The sequence below is a fragment of the Dryas octopetala genome, chromosome 2 (genome assembly GCF_963921425.1).
Source record: "Dryas octopetala chromosome 2, drDryOcto1.1, whole genome shotgun sequence".
Classification (NCBI taxonomy): domain Eukaryota; kingdom Viridiplantae; phylum Streptophyta; class Magnoliopsida; order Rosales; family Rosaceae; genus Dryas; species Dryas octopetala.
Window position 1 is genome coordinate 18,031,190 of NC_141367.1, and position 16,126 is coordinate 18,047,315.

Genomic DNA, 16,126 nt, shown 5'->3' on the forward strand with positions numbered 1-16,126 from the left:
GTTTTATTATCTTAAGACTTTAAAAAATCGATTATTATTTTGTTATTCTATTATTGTATACATACACTAACATATTTATAATTTGCTTAATATTTAACAGAAGAAGTCGGTCGCCAACGCCAGAAACCGGAAAGAGAAGCCGTTTAACCATCATAGTGGTCCGACGCCCATCTCATATCGAGTGGAGTCGCGACGTCGGGTACGTCATTATTTAATTTAATACATATATATTCTTTAATATTGGTTGGGTCTTTGACAAAATTATTTTCTTTTTCAGCGTGGGTCACAATTTCCGGAGATAGATACTTTCGGAGATATCTATGTTCATCCCGGTTGTGATGCGGCCAAGGCAAAACATGTTAGTTTTTTATATTTTAATTTTTTTCACAATTTTTTATATTTATTTTTCTAATTGGTTACTTGTATATATAACATTTTGAAGGATGAGATGGTGGCCAACTCGAGAATATATTTGGAGAGCTTGGCCGAGCAGCACCCTCCGGGTACTCCGTTGGAGTCGATTCCAGTACCCGATCCCGATGTCGGACTTCGTATTATGATAGACTCACTGGGTGTTAGGCCCGGTAAGGAAATACGCGGCATGGGATATGGGCGGATTCGTGATGTTCGATCCTCGTCTTCGTCTTCATCTTCGTCTCAGCCATCTGCAGTCGTCGCAGGGTTGTCCGCTCAAGTGAAGAAGTTGCAGGAGGACTTACGAGCTGAGAGAGCGGAGAAGGAGGCGTTGTATGCTGCATTGACCAAGGCGATACCTGGGTTTGTCCCGCCACCATCTTCTCATCAACCTCCGTCAGATATGAATGATGATGATGCTACTAGTTTAGAATAGATTGACTATATATATTAGGGTTAATTACTACTTTGTATGGATATTTTGATATATAAATTTATGAATTTTGTTTTATATAGTTTTTGAATAAAGAATTTTTTTTTTAAATATTAAATTTAAATATATAATTTAAATAAAAAAAATAATTTTTTTTTAAAAAAAACATGTTTGAGCGACGAAATTTTTCGTCGCCCAAAGGGTGTTTGGGCGACGAATAAATCTATTCCTCGCCCAAAGCATGTTTGGGCGACGGAATTTTTCGTCGCCTAAACATGCTTTGGGCGACGAATACACCTGTTCGTCGCCCAAACACACTTTGGGCGACGAAAAATTCCGTCGCCCAAAGAACGTTCCAGCAAGGAAATTAGTTATTCCTCTCCCAAATCTTGTTTAGGCGACGGATAATTTCGTCGCCCAAACATGCTTTGGGCGACGAATAAGGGTGTTCGTCGCCCAAACCCTATTTGGGCGACGAAATTTGTCCGTCGCCTAAAAATTCTTTGGGCGACGAATTTTATGTGTTGGGAGACAAAAAAATTTCGTCGCCCCCAGGTGTCTTTGGGCGACGAAATTTATGGATTCGTCGCCCAAACTCTTGGGCGACGAACCTTGGGCGACCAATTGCTCGACGAACTAATTTCGTCGCCCAAACGTTTGGGCGACGAAACTCTACTTTGGGCGACGAATTACGTTCCTCTCCCAAACCCTTTTTTCTTGTAGTGCGAGCCGTGGATCATAATTCAAAATCTGACAATAAAATATATATGTGAGATACAACGTACATATATATAGTTAAGTTAGTACCTGGAGGGGAGGAACTGGACGATGGGAATGTGTGAGTAACAACATGGACAAGCTTCACAATACGGTTAGGCATATAATCAATAGTCCACACCAAAGCACTTTGGCTGGCTTTGCCTCGGTCTACTGCCACTGTTATTGTCCGCTGCATGTCCATTTCCATCACCATTAACCCCACACTCTCTCTCTCTCTCTCTCTCTCTCTCTCTCTCTCTCTCTCTCTCTCTCTCTCTCTCTCTCTCTCTCTCTCTCTCTCTCTCTCTCTCTCTCTCTCTCTCTCTCTCTCTCTCTCTCCCTCCCTCCCTACGTACATGTATATGAGGCCATATACTTGGCACGTTTGAAGTAACTTGAAATACAAAACCTTCAAATCTTTTAGTATATATACCTCTCTCTCCTTCAGTGGTAAATCTGAGCTTTGTAACAAAAAAAACTAAATGAACGTGTATTGGGCAAAACAAAACGGAAGTTTGGCTTTGGAATAAGAAGAAGTCTTGAAAATTGGATATACACGTGTATTTTAAGGTAGGCCAGGGATCCTGTTTGTTTTTTTTTGGATGGATGGGATTCTTTTCATTTTTTATTTTTTATATTTAGGGTAGGAGGATTGAACTTGGGTGCAGGACAAATTCTACAGTTTTTTTAATTAGACTATCCCAACAAGGGTAAATGAGATTTTGTTTGATTAATTGAAGATTATTAGGTTATATATGTACGAGCTGTGATCTTTCATATATCTTAACTAACTAATTAATGTTTTGATACATCTAGCATTTTATTTAAATATAAGTATAAATGTGTCTATACTATTATATAACATGAATACTTTAATGGTGTAACTTTTGAAATTTAAAAAATTGTGTTACAAACTTAGAAGAACATAAATCTATTAAAAGGTGATAAAATAGTAAAACGCTCTAATTTATGAGAAATTATTTTGTATATCCGATACACCGTCACGTGGTATAACTAATCCAACGTGTCATGATATAAGTAAATGTTATTAATACTATACTCTACTAATATAAATATACCGTCAAATATCTTACACGTTAAATTAGTTATACCATATAGCGATGTATCGAAAACACACAATAATTTTTCCTAATGTAGCTAGCTCAATCTGAATGCACAAGTACATATAGTCATATATTTTTGTTAGTGTACGTCTCTCAAATAATATTCGTAATATTCATATATTCTTCTGAAACAAAAATTATATTCCAATATAGAAGGCATTCCTTAAAAATCCGAAATTAGATGGTAATTATTATAGAGAGAGGCATGCATTTGCTTTGGTGCGTAATATCTTTTTCCATATAATATAATTCAAGTTCGGATTTAAGACATTACATAGCCGAATAATCCTAAATATGATGACCACCCTACACCTTCAATGCTTGATGTATGATCACGTACTCATGACCTAACACGTACGAATTTGCTTCTCAAATTGAAAATCTTAAAAATTATTCCTAACAACATTTCATCAAGTATTTAAAGAACATCACCTAAAATAGTCATCTAAACTCTATACTCTATACTCAACTCCACTAAACATTCAACCTCCTCATGAGGTGTATAAACCAAAGGTATCCCCACCCAAAGTAGGTATACATGCGAACTCGAAAGTATAAAGTATCATCACCTCTAACTCATGTAAAAAAGGATAGAAGAATAAGAAACCTCTAGATTAGATCAAATAAATAAGAAGAAGATACCTTTGACTCAGGTAAAGAAAAAGATATATGAAAGAAGGAAAAGATACCTTTGGCTCATGTTAAAATTAAAAAAGGTAAGAACAAGAAGGGGACGTAAAGAAAGAATATGGAAGATGATTAAAGAAGAAAGATGGAAGATGATTAAAGATCGAAGAAAGATGGAAGATGAAAGAATTATATACAATGCACTTTTTAATCATCCTGATTTATTCTTATTTTGAATGTTCTTACATAAAATAAAAAGAATTAAGAAGATGGAAGATGAAACAAGAAGAAAGAATAAGAAAATGATTAAAGAAGAAATATGACAATTTTATTTACCTTGTTGTTAGAAGTTTCAAGAAAAATATACAAACACGCAGTTGCCTATATCTTTGAAAAATGATTCAAAATTACGTATACAACTTGAAATGGGAAAAATTTAAGGGTGCTGCTATTTAGCCCCAACAAATTCATTAATAGCCCTAACACTTTAATGAAAATGTAAATTTATATTCTACCCTAATGTAATTTGACGAATAAGGACATATTAATTAATAATAAAAAATCATCATTTGTTGGTCCCCATCAGTAGCAGCCCAGCCCCCCGCCACCTCCCTTTAGTCTGTCAACAGCCCCTCCATCCCGTTACCTCACCGTTGCCGAATAAGACTGGCAACTTAACTGTGACTGTCTTGGTAAATTGAAAGAGACAACTCACACCACTATACTATGTATTATTTTGAGTAAAAGTATTATTTTGACTTCTAGTTATACTATATTGTAGTATAATTTTTCTAAAAAAATTTTAATTAAGTCACAACTTAACTGTGACTGTCTCATAACTTAGATGTGAATGTCGTTCAGTCACAACTAAATTTGAAGTTATGAGTGTCGTACAGTTACAACTAAATGTGAAGTTGAAACTACATTAGCAAATTTTCAAAATAATATAAAAGCTTAAAGGGCAATTTTGTCAAAACCTTATGAATTTTAACTAACACCCATCATATGTGGGCCAAAAGACAAAAATGTCAAATGGAAAATACTCAAATCAAAGGGGTCAACATGTTTGAGACCTAATCTAAAAAACTACATTTAAATTTAGTAGTTCAATTGAAATATTATATGGTTTTCATGTTATACCAAAAAATTATTAGGATTTGGTCTTTAATCCTAATTTTTTAAAAATTTAATTGTCATAATCGTAATTGTTAATTGACAATTGCTTAAAATATGGTATTCATTAATTCAACATTAAAAGTTACCCTTTGAAAACATTGCCGGGCTGTTAAATAATAGACTTGATCACTCGTTAAAACCTATAGAAGAAAAGTAATCCAACTGACATTAATCAAAATGAGTTTAAATTGAAAGTGAAAAACTCTTGAATTTTAGCCAAAGTCATGTATAGCTTTTAGGTTTATTTCAAAATTTATTCTTGAATATACATGCAGCTGTAAGTATAACTGTATAAGAACTATACTATCCTTGTTGAAAGATATAATATCAATATATATATAAGAAACTTGATTATGAAAAATATATATAATTAAGAAACTGATAATATACAAATATATGAAAATAACAAGAACTCTCTTAAGATAATGATAGAGTATGCTTATCATATACAACATATAAAACACGTACATATATCAAGAAAAGCCAATAAGGCTGCTCATGAGTTAGCTCAGCTGGCTCGAAGGGGAATGTGTCCTGAGGACTGGGTTTCTAAACCCCCATTCTCTTTGCTTGGTGTGCTGTTAGCAGATGGACTTCCTTTGGATTAATTTCTGCATATGTTTCTTTTTTCTGCATTATGTACGTTGCTCTGTTTCATTGTGTTGTTGCTGTTTGTTTTAGTTGGTTGCTTGTTGTTTAATTGGTTTGAACTTTCTGCCTTTGTGGCTTCTTAATGGAATGGTTTCCAATTGGTCAAAAAAAAAAAAAAAAAAAAACACGTACATATATCATACAAACACATTTTTAATTCTTATATTTTTATATATTTACATTTCTATTATTAAGATATATATCTCTACACCGATAATCAAATTGTATGTATTTGGATACAATCTTCATACCATATATAGATCGACCTTGTCATCACTCATGATCAGCAAGTACAAATTAAGATCATTAATGATAAGGTGTAATGCACATGATTAATTACATGACAAGAAGTTTTGGCATGCAATTAGCTATGATTATATATATTTGCATGTTTAGTAAATGCAAGAGTCATAAAATGAAAACGAAATTCGAGCAACAAAACCAAAATAGGTCAAAGACAGACAGAGAGTCTCTCATGCATGCTGATCAAAAACATTAAATTCAAAGGTGGTCCGGAAAACTCTCATGCAAAACTCAAATGTACCCAAACAGGAATTGAGGACCAAGACTTCGTCAACCCTTACACAACCCCATTTCCCATTCCCTTTCATTTTGACCCATTTGTAAAAACAAGCCAACTATTTTTCTATTCTTAGCCTCTCTTTCTCTCTCTCTCTCTCTCCTCCCTTTCCCACTCACTCCTCGATCTCTCTTTCCCTCTCCCAATGCCATCAAAATTCACCACTACCAAAACCTTCAAAGCCTTCTCTTCACCTGCACCCGAACTCAATTTTGCAGCGCAGCCCCTCTAAAAGGGCGCACACGCTGCCCTACTCGTGCGTGTAGCCACCCTAAGTAACCCTAAACCTATACACACACCAAATAATATTATGGTGGAACCTAATAAGAAGATGATGCAGAAAACGACGAGGATGATGATATCCTCGTTGTCTGTGTCTCATCCTATTATCTTCGCTTTGTTCCACATTGTCGTTGTCGCCACCGCCTTCTCTCGGGCTTTGGCGGTGGCTTCGGATGCCGACGCCCTCATGAAATTCAAGGCGTCGCTTCAAAACAATGAAAAGCTGGGCAACTGGAAGAAAGGGAACAACCCGTGTACGGGCAAGACCGCGAACTGGGCGGGGGTCCTCTGCGACGAAAAGGGGAGAGTGTGGGGCCTACAGTTGAACGAAATGGGGCTCAAGGGTACCATCGATGTCGATGCACTCAAGGAGATCGCGGACTTGAAGACCATAAGCATCATGAAGAACAACTTTGATGGGCCGCTGCCGGAGCTAAAGAAACTGGGTCAGCTGAAAACGGTGTACCTGTCGGACAACAAATTCTCCGGGGAGATTCCGGCGGACGCCTTCGCCGGAATGATGTTGAAGAAAATTCACCTGGCGAACAACGAGTTGACGGGCGAGATTCCCAAGTCGCTGACGACGGTGAACAACCTGGTGGAGGTGAGGCTTGAAGAGAACAAATTCCAAGGCAAGTTACCGGACTTTCCGCAACCCCGGCTTCTCTCTTTCAATGTTTCCAACAACAAATTGGAAGGGGAGATCCCACAAAGCCTTCAAAAGTTGGATCCAAGCTGCTTCGCAGGTCAGTCCTCAAATTCTTAATTAATTTCACTAATTTAATTTTCTCATTCATTTCATTCAAGTACGTACGTGCTAACAAATTCTCTGTTGCATGTAGGGAATGCTGATCTATGTGGTGGGCAATTAAAGAAGTGCCCCTCAAGGAAGCCCTCCCCAACTGTGAGCACTGCGTTGATTGTGATCATCGTCCTGGTAGTACTCGTCGTCATTGCCGTTGTATTCTTCCTCGTCGTCCTCCGCCGCCGCAGCAAAGCATCGCAATCAATCGAGGATCCGCCATCAATCGCCGTCCAGGGCAAATCGATGGCTCAAAATGAATCCCTAGATGCACAGTCCCCGCCGTCAGAGACCTCAAGCACAGAGGTAAAGAAGGCCGAGAGTCTAAAGCTGTCATTTGTGAGAGATGACAGGGAGAGGTTCGACATGCAGGACTTGCTCAAGGCCTCAGCGGAGGTGTTGGGCAGTGGGTGCTTTGGGTCATCATACAAGGCTGCCTTGCTAACTGGGCCGATGATGGTTGTGAAGAGGTATAAGCAAATGAACAATGTGGGCAGGGAGGACTTCCAAGAGCACATGAGAAGGATTGGGAGATTGGGACACACTAATTTGCTTCCACTTGTGGCTTATTACTATAAGAAGGAAGAGAAGCTTTTGATTTCTGACCATGTTGCCAACGGTAGCTTGGCTGCTCTTCTTCATGGTACGTAGGTCGTTCCTAATTTTTCCTAAGTATGCATTCAATGACCATATTCTTTATATATATTTATTATATCAATTATTATAGTTACATGTCAATTAGATAACACATGACTCGATCTAACCTGCATTTGCTCTTTCTCAGGACACCAAACCCTAGGACAACCAAGCCTAGATTGGCCAACTCGTTTGAACATTGTGAAAGGTGTAGCCCAGGGCTTACGGTACCTCTACACTGAGCTTCCCAGCCTAACTGTCGCCCATGGACACCTCAAATCCTCAAACGTCCTTCTCAACGAATCGTTCGAGCCCCTCCTCACCGACTATGGCCTAATCCCGATTGTCAACCAAGAGCACGCCCAAAACCTAATGGTGGCCTACAAGTCCCCAGAGTACCTCCAAACCAAGCGCATCACAAAGAAGACCGACGTGTGGAGCCTTGGGGTGTTGATCTTAGAAATCTTGACCGGGAAGTTGCCTACAAACTTTTTGCAACAAGGGAAGAGGAGCGAGGAGGATTTGGCGAGCTGGGTGAACTCAGTGCCTCGCGAGGAGTGGTTCGATCAGGTGTTTGATAGAGAAATGGGGGCAGCCAAGAGTAATGAAAGGGAGATGCTGAAGCTGTTGAACATTGGGTTGGATTGTTGTGAAGGGGATGTGAAGAAGAGGTGGGATTTGAAAGAGGCTGTTGAGAGGATTGAAGAGTTGAAAGAGAGGGATGGTGATGACGATTTTTTCTCTTCTTGTGCTAGTGAAGTCGACATGACGAAGATTGTCCTGTGATGATGATCGAATTAGATCGATCTCTTTTTTTTTTTCTCTCAGCTCGATCTTTGAATCTCTCTCTCCATGCATGCATGGTCACTTAAGTGATCGATGAAATACTTGTTTGTTTGTATCTAGCTCTCTCACGTGTCCAAACCCTTGAGGAGAAGACAACAACTCCTTGTCTATGAGATATAATTGGGTTTATATACAACTGAGCTAGGCTCAAATAAACAATTAGCTATTAGTTTAATTAGTGATATTTCTCCACTTTATTGGAAAAGATCCAAGTTACAAATCCCTCCCCTTCACATCAAACAGGAAAAAAAATAATATCCATTAATTAGCCATCTAATTAACAATTAATTAAGCATACTTTTTTCAAAAAAATAAAATAAATATAGATAATTAATCGTCCTTGCAATAGTATCATAAGCTAAATAATTTTCAAAAATTTATTCAGTTTTTTCTTTGGACAACAAATATCTATTGACTTGGCACATCTAAAATATATTATAAGTAAATCCAATTCTTACACATGCTACAAATTGCTACGGTTCGAAGTGATAAATTATTCTAACCGATCACTATACTCTCCATCTACGCACTAAAGTCTCTACTAATTGATCGATCACTATCCTCTACTTATTTTTCATGTACTTTTTTTAATTGCTTGACTTTTACTCCAAACCTGTATTACAAATCCAAGAGTTATTATTGCATTTTTAATTTTTATTATTAAACCCTAAATTATAACAGAGAACCCTTAAATTTGTAATACACAATTTAGATTGAATTTAAGCAGAAACAAGCAGAGAATCTCTTTCTCATTTGCAAAGCATCGTCAAACCAAGACACGTGGGTTTTGATATAAAGACTTCAACATTGGATGTGAATTGAATGCAAAAAATCCTATCGTAGGTGCTAGAATGAAAAGGGTCAAAGCAAACAATAAGCGATTCATTATTTCTATTGCTACACAAACTGACTTGGATGCAGGCAGCATCAAAATAATTAATCTCGAATAGTCCTGCCCTCACAAGTCACAACCAAATTTCAACATGTAAAAATTTCTGCAGAAAATAGTTAATATGTGACAATTTAACAAGAACAAAATTATTAAGTTAACACGTGATAGTACAAAAAGAAGCACTATGGATGTGAATTTTTAAGTTCATTGCCATTGTAAGAATTGCATTTCCTTTTTTGGGACAGAGATGACTTTCATTTCCATCTAATATACTTTCACCAAAATCATGAAGACCTTTTCGTAATGTTAATGTGTCTGCTTTGCGATATGGACCGGAAGCTACATCGGGGTCATAGTACGCTCACTCCTTCAAGATGAGGCAATCTTGTGGATCAAATTCTGAATAACCCACATCAACAAGACATAAGCCATCAGGGGGTGCTGGGGGAGCAGTGGCACGTCTACATGTAGCATTGATCAGCTTCAGCAATGCATCTTCATCCGCACCTGCAGCTGCTTCCCTTATTGCAGTTGCCACAAGAACCCGAACCATCTGCAGAAATGGTAACCCCCAATTTTTTTAATTAATTTTGGCTATGAAGTGTAGAAGTTACTGGCATTGCAAAATGATAAAGAGCCCACGTGCACCAGCAGAATTACCAAAACATGGCAATGATGTAAAGATTACATTAAAGGAAGCCCTAGGAGTTCACTGTTGCTAATATTGCAAGAACCAAGTCAAAACCACCACCAGACAAGACATTAAGTCAAAAAGAAAAATCATGCAACAAGTAGACCAAGTAAAATTATTACCCTGCGTAAGAATCTATTGGCAACCAGTTCAATGCACATAACCCTTCTTTCTTTTCCATGCACCTATACAGAACCGCAGTGCTATTAGTAATTAATTATTTACTCTAAGTACACTTTCATGGGGTCACTACCTTCAGAACAAAAAATGTAATATTTCAGTTGGAACTGATATAATCACTCAGATTTATGAAACTTCTGCTAAAAAAAAAAACCATTAAATCCAATGCAGGCACACCCATCAATATTACAATGTAATTATAAAACTATAAGCAGACATATGGGCAAAGCACTTACTCCTTAAAGGTAAAAGATCATTATAATTTAGGGCAACACGTGGTTAGAATTTCATTCAAAGCCAGTCAGGAAGCGCCAGATTCATCAATAATGCTGAAATATTTACAACTTTTCTTTTTTATACATAATCCAAGGCCTGCATCGCCCACACCCCACCATTTACTACCTTAGGCAAGGCTCTCATAATTGAAATTTCTTCGATTATTAGAAAATATCCTGATTGTCACACAAAATTGCTGGAAATTTCCAGAACTGCAAAAGGGTTTTGACTTACTTTGTTAACAATACCCCTGTTTTCTTTCCCTGTTTATTCCTATATGCATTGTCCATCCAAGTTCATATCCACACATTCTAGACAGAGAGAGAGAGAGAGAGAGAGAGAGAGAGAGAGAGAGAGAGTTCCCAAATTTAATATTATGCCAGAGACCAACCCTTTCATCAACGCAGAGTAAAGAAAGAAATATTGAGCCAATATTGCCCACACCTAACTGTTTGCAGGGAAGCATCCCTTTAGAACCATGCATGGTTTCAATTTCCAAAGGTAGTACACCACATAAATGTTAAATATCTTTTCTGGTCTGCATTTTAGTGAATGCGAGGTTAGGCTCCAATTACCTTATTTGTCAAGTTTTATGTCATAATAGATCTCCAACATTTAATTAAACGATTCTTATGGTCAGACCCACGATGTTATACATCATTTTTTTCATATTTTCTTTTCTTTTATCCCCTTATGGTATATGTTATTCCTATCAGTGAACAGGACTTGTAAATACACAAGTCATCTCACAAGTCTCATGTGTGTTTGGGTACATGCACAAGCACAAATAGCCTATATAGGTGCAGAAACTATATGAGTTCCATCCTCCACAAAAGATATGATCCTAAGAGATTTAAATTATAGAAGGAAAATATAAATAGTAGAGACAGAAAAGTTTTTCAAGAATAGTAATAGTAGCAAACACAAACCGAACATGGTAATTTGAATTCTTTTGCTCGAACATGGAAGAAAAAACACTCAGTTGGTGGACCCCTGAAATAGACAAACAGCTACAGTTAGCAAATGGAAAACAATTACCCTCTGATACATCAAGTCAATATTAAGGGGATATTCAGCTAGCAAAGTTATTTCCTAGTGTACGAAACTATGATTTAAAAGAACCCAGACATTGTCAGTAGCATTTGAAACTCTGCGATCAGTTCATTCTATATAGTCATTCCAAGGAACCTGTTGGGCAGTTGGATCGGGATGATTACAGGAGATATAAGAAGAAACACACCAGAAGTCACTATATGCATATTAAAATAGTATTGTCCAGTAAGTTAAAGAAAGAAACAGAAGAAAAAGGTTACATCTTACACCATTGTCTGGAAAAATGTGAGGATGACAACTAATATGATCTTGACCAAACCAGTGAAAGGCAGTGCACACACCAATGGTTACTAAATAATATAATTTAGGGGCACTGAAAGAACAAGGCCAAGATTATGCAAATTGGAGTTGCAAAGGAAAACTATAATCTAGAAAATTATAAGCCTTCAATTACAGCCAATTGGTTAAAACTCACCCAGCCAACAATTACAAACAGGGGCTGAAGAGTTGCGAAAATTAAAGCATCTAGCATGCCTCCAACATAAAACAAATCTTGGTTATCCATTAATAAGGTGGAATCATGTATGAATATGTAGTCATGAACCATGATTGACTACTTAAAATTGTCCGGTAAGAGAAAATTACATCATATATTATATATTGATATATGAATACATATATACATATATATGTCTAGTCCAACTTGGCTTTTGAGATTATTTCTTTTGGAAACTAAAAGACACTCATTTTACATACATATACAATTATTATCTCCTCACTGGTTAGCACAGAATCCATGCTCACCAGCCATTGGATCAAAATCCAATGGCTGGTATTTAAATCCGGATAAAATACTTTTCTTTTTGGAATAAACGTCAGGCATTAGATTCTGATAAAACAGCTGGTGAGCATAGATTTTCATACATACATATTCCCAATAGACACTGAATGTCCTATGCATACATGTATTCAAGCACAACTATTCTGGCAAGTACCAGTGGAAATTGAGTCTTAATTCTTACTCATTTCTGGATGCTTTGGTATCACGTGCAAACATCTTATATGATAATAACTTTCCTTCTAGTTTCTGTAAAAGTTGGTTCACCCTGCTTACGCTGAATATCCGTGGTTTCTTCTCAGTTTCAAGCTCTTTGTTGTCATTGGTGATTAAGTTTCCAACATTTGGCTCATTGCATTGATCATATCCATTTTTATGCTCATGGTGATTTTCGTTACTCTTAAAATTTTGAACATTATCTCCACTCTGATTACTTTGCTCCCCATCCTCCTCGTCATTAAATGGAAATATATATAAATAATGTCTCCATTTGGCAGAAAAATTTGGATGGAAGGAACGTGATACCTACAGTACAATAGACTAGCTATCAGAGAACGGAACTAAAAAATAAATAAATAATAGGGGGTATGCAGAAGACACAGATCTGAAGCAGTGATGATGGCAGAGGTCAACTTCAATGTGCTAAAAAAATTGAAGCAACCAGAATATGATTATTGGATTTCAATTTCAGCGTATCTTGGAAAATCTGAACAAAACATCACCTCAGTAACTGATACGACCCTGAGTTTTCCTGGCGCTGCACTGTTGATGGCATCTGCAATATCTTGAGATTGAACATCCTTTCTCCAAGTATCTAAAAAAGACAAATGGAGAAAAATTAGAAAAACTCTAGACTCCGAAATATGTTATTTTTTCGCTACATTGGAGGAAATGGAACCCTAGACCTATCCTAATCCTAGCCCACTACCCCACCCACCCTCACCACTTGGGCTAATCCCAAGGGCTTCCAAAATGTATTAGTTGGCACAATAGAAAAATCATTCCACATGATCACTTGAACCTTGGAGAAAATACAGTTGTCTATACCAAACACCTAGCAGAAATAAATAAATAACGATGGCCTCAAAGAAAATGGAGGAAAAAAACACGGGAACATATCATCACAAAAGAATGTAAAACACGGATAAGTTATTTAATTGATATGGACACATTGGAGCGCTCCTGCTTAGAAAATAAAATAAAATATTCCAGCAAAAGCATAAAGGGCAAAGCACTTGTTAACCTTATACAATCCCAGTTCATATCAATATCAAGCAAAGACTAACTCCATTTTTTTATTTTGCCGGATAATACCAACTCCATTTAAGCAAAAGGGAGCTATTAATTTACTCTATTTTCCTTTTCTGTTTGATAAGTAAAAAACTTTTAAACAACGGCTATAGTAGCTAAGTAGACATATTTTAAAGTAAACAATAATATGTTGGAATGAATGAGGCTGTAACATACAAAAAGAACACACTTGTTGAAGGGCTGTCACTCCTTTGTCAGTGCGTCCAGCAACAAGAGCAGAGCCTTCTAATGGTAAACCTTTGTCTTTCAGCATCTGGGCTTTCCTCTCATCAACAAACTTCCCAAGAGACCTTTCCACTACACTGTCAAGTGCCAACAAAAGAAGAGCAAACAAACATCTTAGATGGTCCAATTGAGGACAAACCCACATTAAAACTCAACTTGGCAATTTTCAAATCCACAAAACAACAACACAAATTAGCAAAGCTACCACCTTTGAACAGTGTCAAGTGCCACAACACAAGAGCAAACATCTTAAATGGTCCAATGGAGGACAAACCCACATTAAAACTCAACTTGGGCAATTTAAAATCCACAAAACAACATAACAAACTAGCAAAGCTACCACCTTTGAACAGTGTTGAGGCCTGGCTGCCTTTGCCACCCATCAAAGGAACCCCCATGATATGAAACAACAATCTTGAATGTCAGTCGTGCCCACCTCCCACCCCTATTATCTTGGGCTGCTGCCACACTCTCCAGCCTACTGCAAATGCTACTCCTACTCAAACTAACATTACCCAACAACGCAGACAAGGCCGTGCGACCCTTCACCACATCGAAATAGAAATCGACTACTTGTTGCCATGGCCTGGCGGACATGAACTGGTAGCTTTCCCTGCCAAAACCCATGTTGAACAAATGATTAAAAGTAAGAAAATTTGAAGAAAAAGCGAAAGGAAAAGAGAGATGGAGGTACATACTTGGTATCCCAACGTGCAAATGCGCAGGGATCGGTGTGGTTATAGTGAGTGAAAATTTTGTTCTCCATCTCTCAACTTCAAAAATTCTAATTCTTGATTGCGAATTTGTATGTTATGTCTGCGACTGCGAGGCAGTCCACCAATTGCCCCTTGTTGCAACTTGCAGTCTTGCACTGAGGAACTATATTGCCACTTGCTTATGTCTTTATTCTCTTATTTTCAGGGACTCACTTGGGTTTTGCTTTGGTGGGTAGGCTATTTCAACCCAATGTTTTCCTCATTATACCCCCCTTTTTAATTAATATTGCTTTTCTTTTCTAATTTTTCTTCGATGTGAATTGGAAAAATTTCGTGATTTCCTGTTACTCTTGAAAACTTTTTCACGCATGTATTCGGTGCTCGTGCGGTGAAATTTATTTTGTCGTTAGACACGTGAGTACCGAAAAGGCGAAAACATGTGTGCAAAACAAATTTGATAATCTTTAGAAAAAGGCTTTTTTACCCAAATAGCACCTGAACTACAGGGGGTGTGCTCAAATACCACCTAAACTTTTTTTCTTGCCAATTTACCACCTGAAATTATTAATATGTGCTAATTTGCCACCTAACATCCATTTTTCTGTTAAATCATCAAAAAATTTCCCAAACTTCCCATTTTGCCCTTGAATACAATAAAAAAATATTATTATTTTAAAAACTTTTTTAAAAATATAATTAGAAAAAAAATTAAAAACTAAAAAAATAGAAAATGGAAATACCCTTTTTTTAGGGGGTTTAATTAGATTTTTTTTTATATTTAAAATGCTTTTTTATATAAATGACGAAAATACCCTTGAAATAAACAGAAAATTTAACTAAAATGACGGTAGGTGGTCAATTGGCCAATATGTGAAAGTTTAGGTGGTAAATTGGCAAGAAAAAAAGTTTGGGTGGTATTTGAGCACACCATTTATAGTTCAGGTGGTATTTGAGTAAAAAAGCCTAAATTTCTAAAACCTTTTCAATTTTAAAAGAGAAATTTAATATAACCACAAAAATCATTTATTTTGAATCAAAATCCAAATGGAAACATCCAACTCAGATTCGTTATATTGGTACCACTCATATGGGATTTTGGTAGCTCAATGTGTTAAGGTGTTATTTTTTGATGATTGCGTTACAATAAAAGTAAAAATAAATTGACAAAGTCACGGTAACAACTTTATTTCATTTGTTGTTTATTTAGTATCTTTTTATCTAATCATTTTTTTGTTGTGAATAAGATCTAATCGTTGTTTAGAGCAACTATAATCCTCCCCTAAACATTTTCCTAAATTTAAATTTGAGGAAAAATTAGTCAAAACTCATCTCCAATCCTTCCTCAAACTTTTTTCAAATTTGAGTTCTCTTGAAAAAAATTTCCAAATCAAGTTGTGTGAGATTTTTGAAGGAAAAATATGGAGGGAAGTAAGTTTTTGACAAAATAAATAAATAAATAATATGTTGGGATAAGATGGACATTTTTCAAAAAGATTTGAGGAAAAATTTACCTTTTAACATTGGAGTACTCTTCCCTAAATTTAACTTTTTATCCAAATTTATCAACAAACTTGAGGAATATATAGAGAATGATTGGAGATGCATGCTCTCAGT

General features: G+C 36.6%; 3 protein-coding genes across 3 annotated transcripts in view; 1 reads left to right on the forward strand and 2 right to left on the reverse strand.

Moving 5' to 3' along the window:
* Positions 1–1,820, reverse strand: part of LOC147293648 (uncharacterized) — an 8,829-nt gene extending 7,009 nt beyond the window's left edge. Inside the window, exon 1 of the mRNA XM_086231101.1 lies at positions 1,698–1,820. Coding sequence (XP_086087227.1) covers positions 1,698–1,820 — 123 coding nt within the window. The remainder of the gene's footprint in view (positions 1–1,697) is intronic.
* A 4,254-nt stretch (positions 1,821–6,074) lies between these two features.
* LOC147293649 (pollen receptor-like kinase 1) lies at positions 6,075–8,270 on the forward strand. Its single transcript, XM_086231102.1, has 3 exons — positions 6,075–6,792; positions 6,889–7,491; positions 7,633–8,270. The coding sequence occupies exons 1-3, from the start codon at positions 6,075–6,077 to the stop codon at positions 8,268–8,270; spliced, it is 1,959 nt and encodes a 652-aa protein (XP_086087228.1).
* A 1,044-nt stretch (positions 8,271–9,314) lies between these two features.
* On the reverse strand, positions 9,315–14,684 carry LOC147293650 (Pseudouridine synthase family protein). The gene is made up of 8 exons (XM_086231382.1): positions 14,495–14,684; positions 14,140–14,409; positions 13,728–13,873; positions 12,983–13,074; positions 12,445–12,785; positions 11,299–11,362; positions 10,036–10,098; positions 9,315–9,775 (listed from the first exon to the last, which is right to left on the reverse strand). The coding sequence occupies exons 1-8, from the start codon at positions 14,560–14,562 to the stop codon at positions 9,584–9,586; spliced, it is 1,236 nt and encodes a 411-aa protein (XP_086087508.1). The 5' UTR covers positions 14,563–14,684; the 3' UTR covers positions 9,315–9,583.
* Between the last annotated feature and the right edge of the window lie 1,442 nt (positions 14,685–16,126).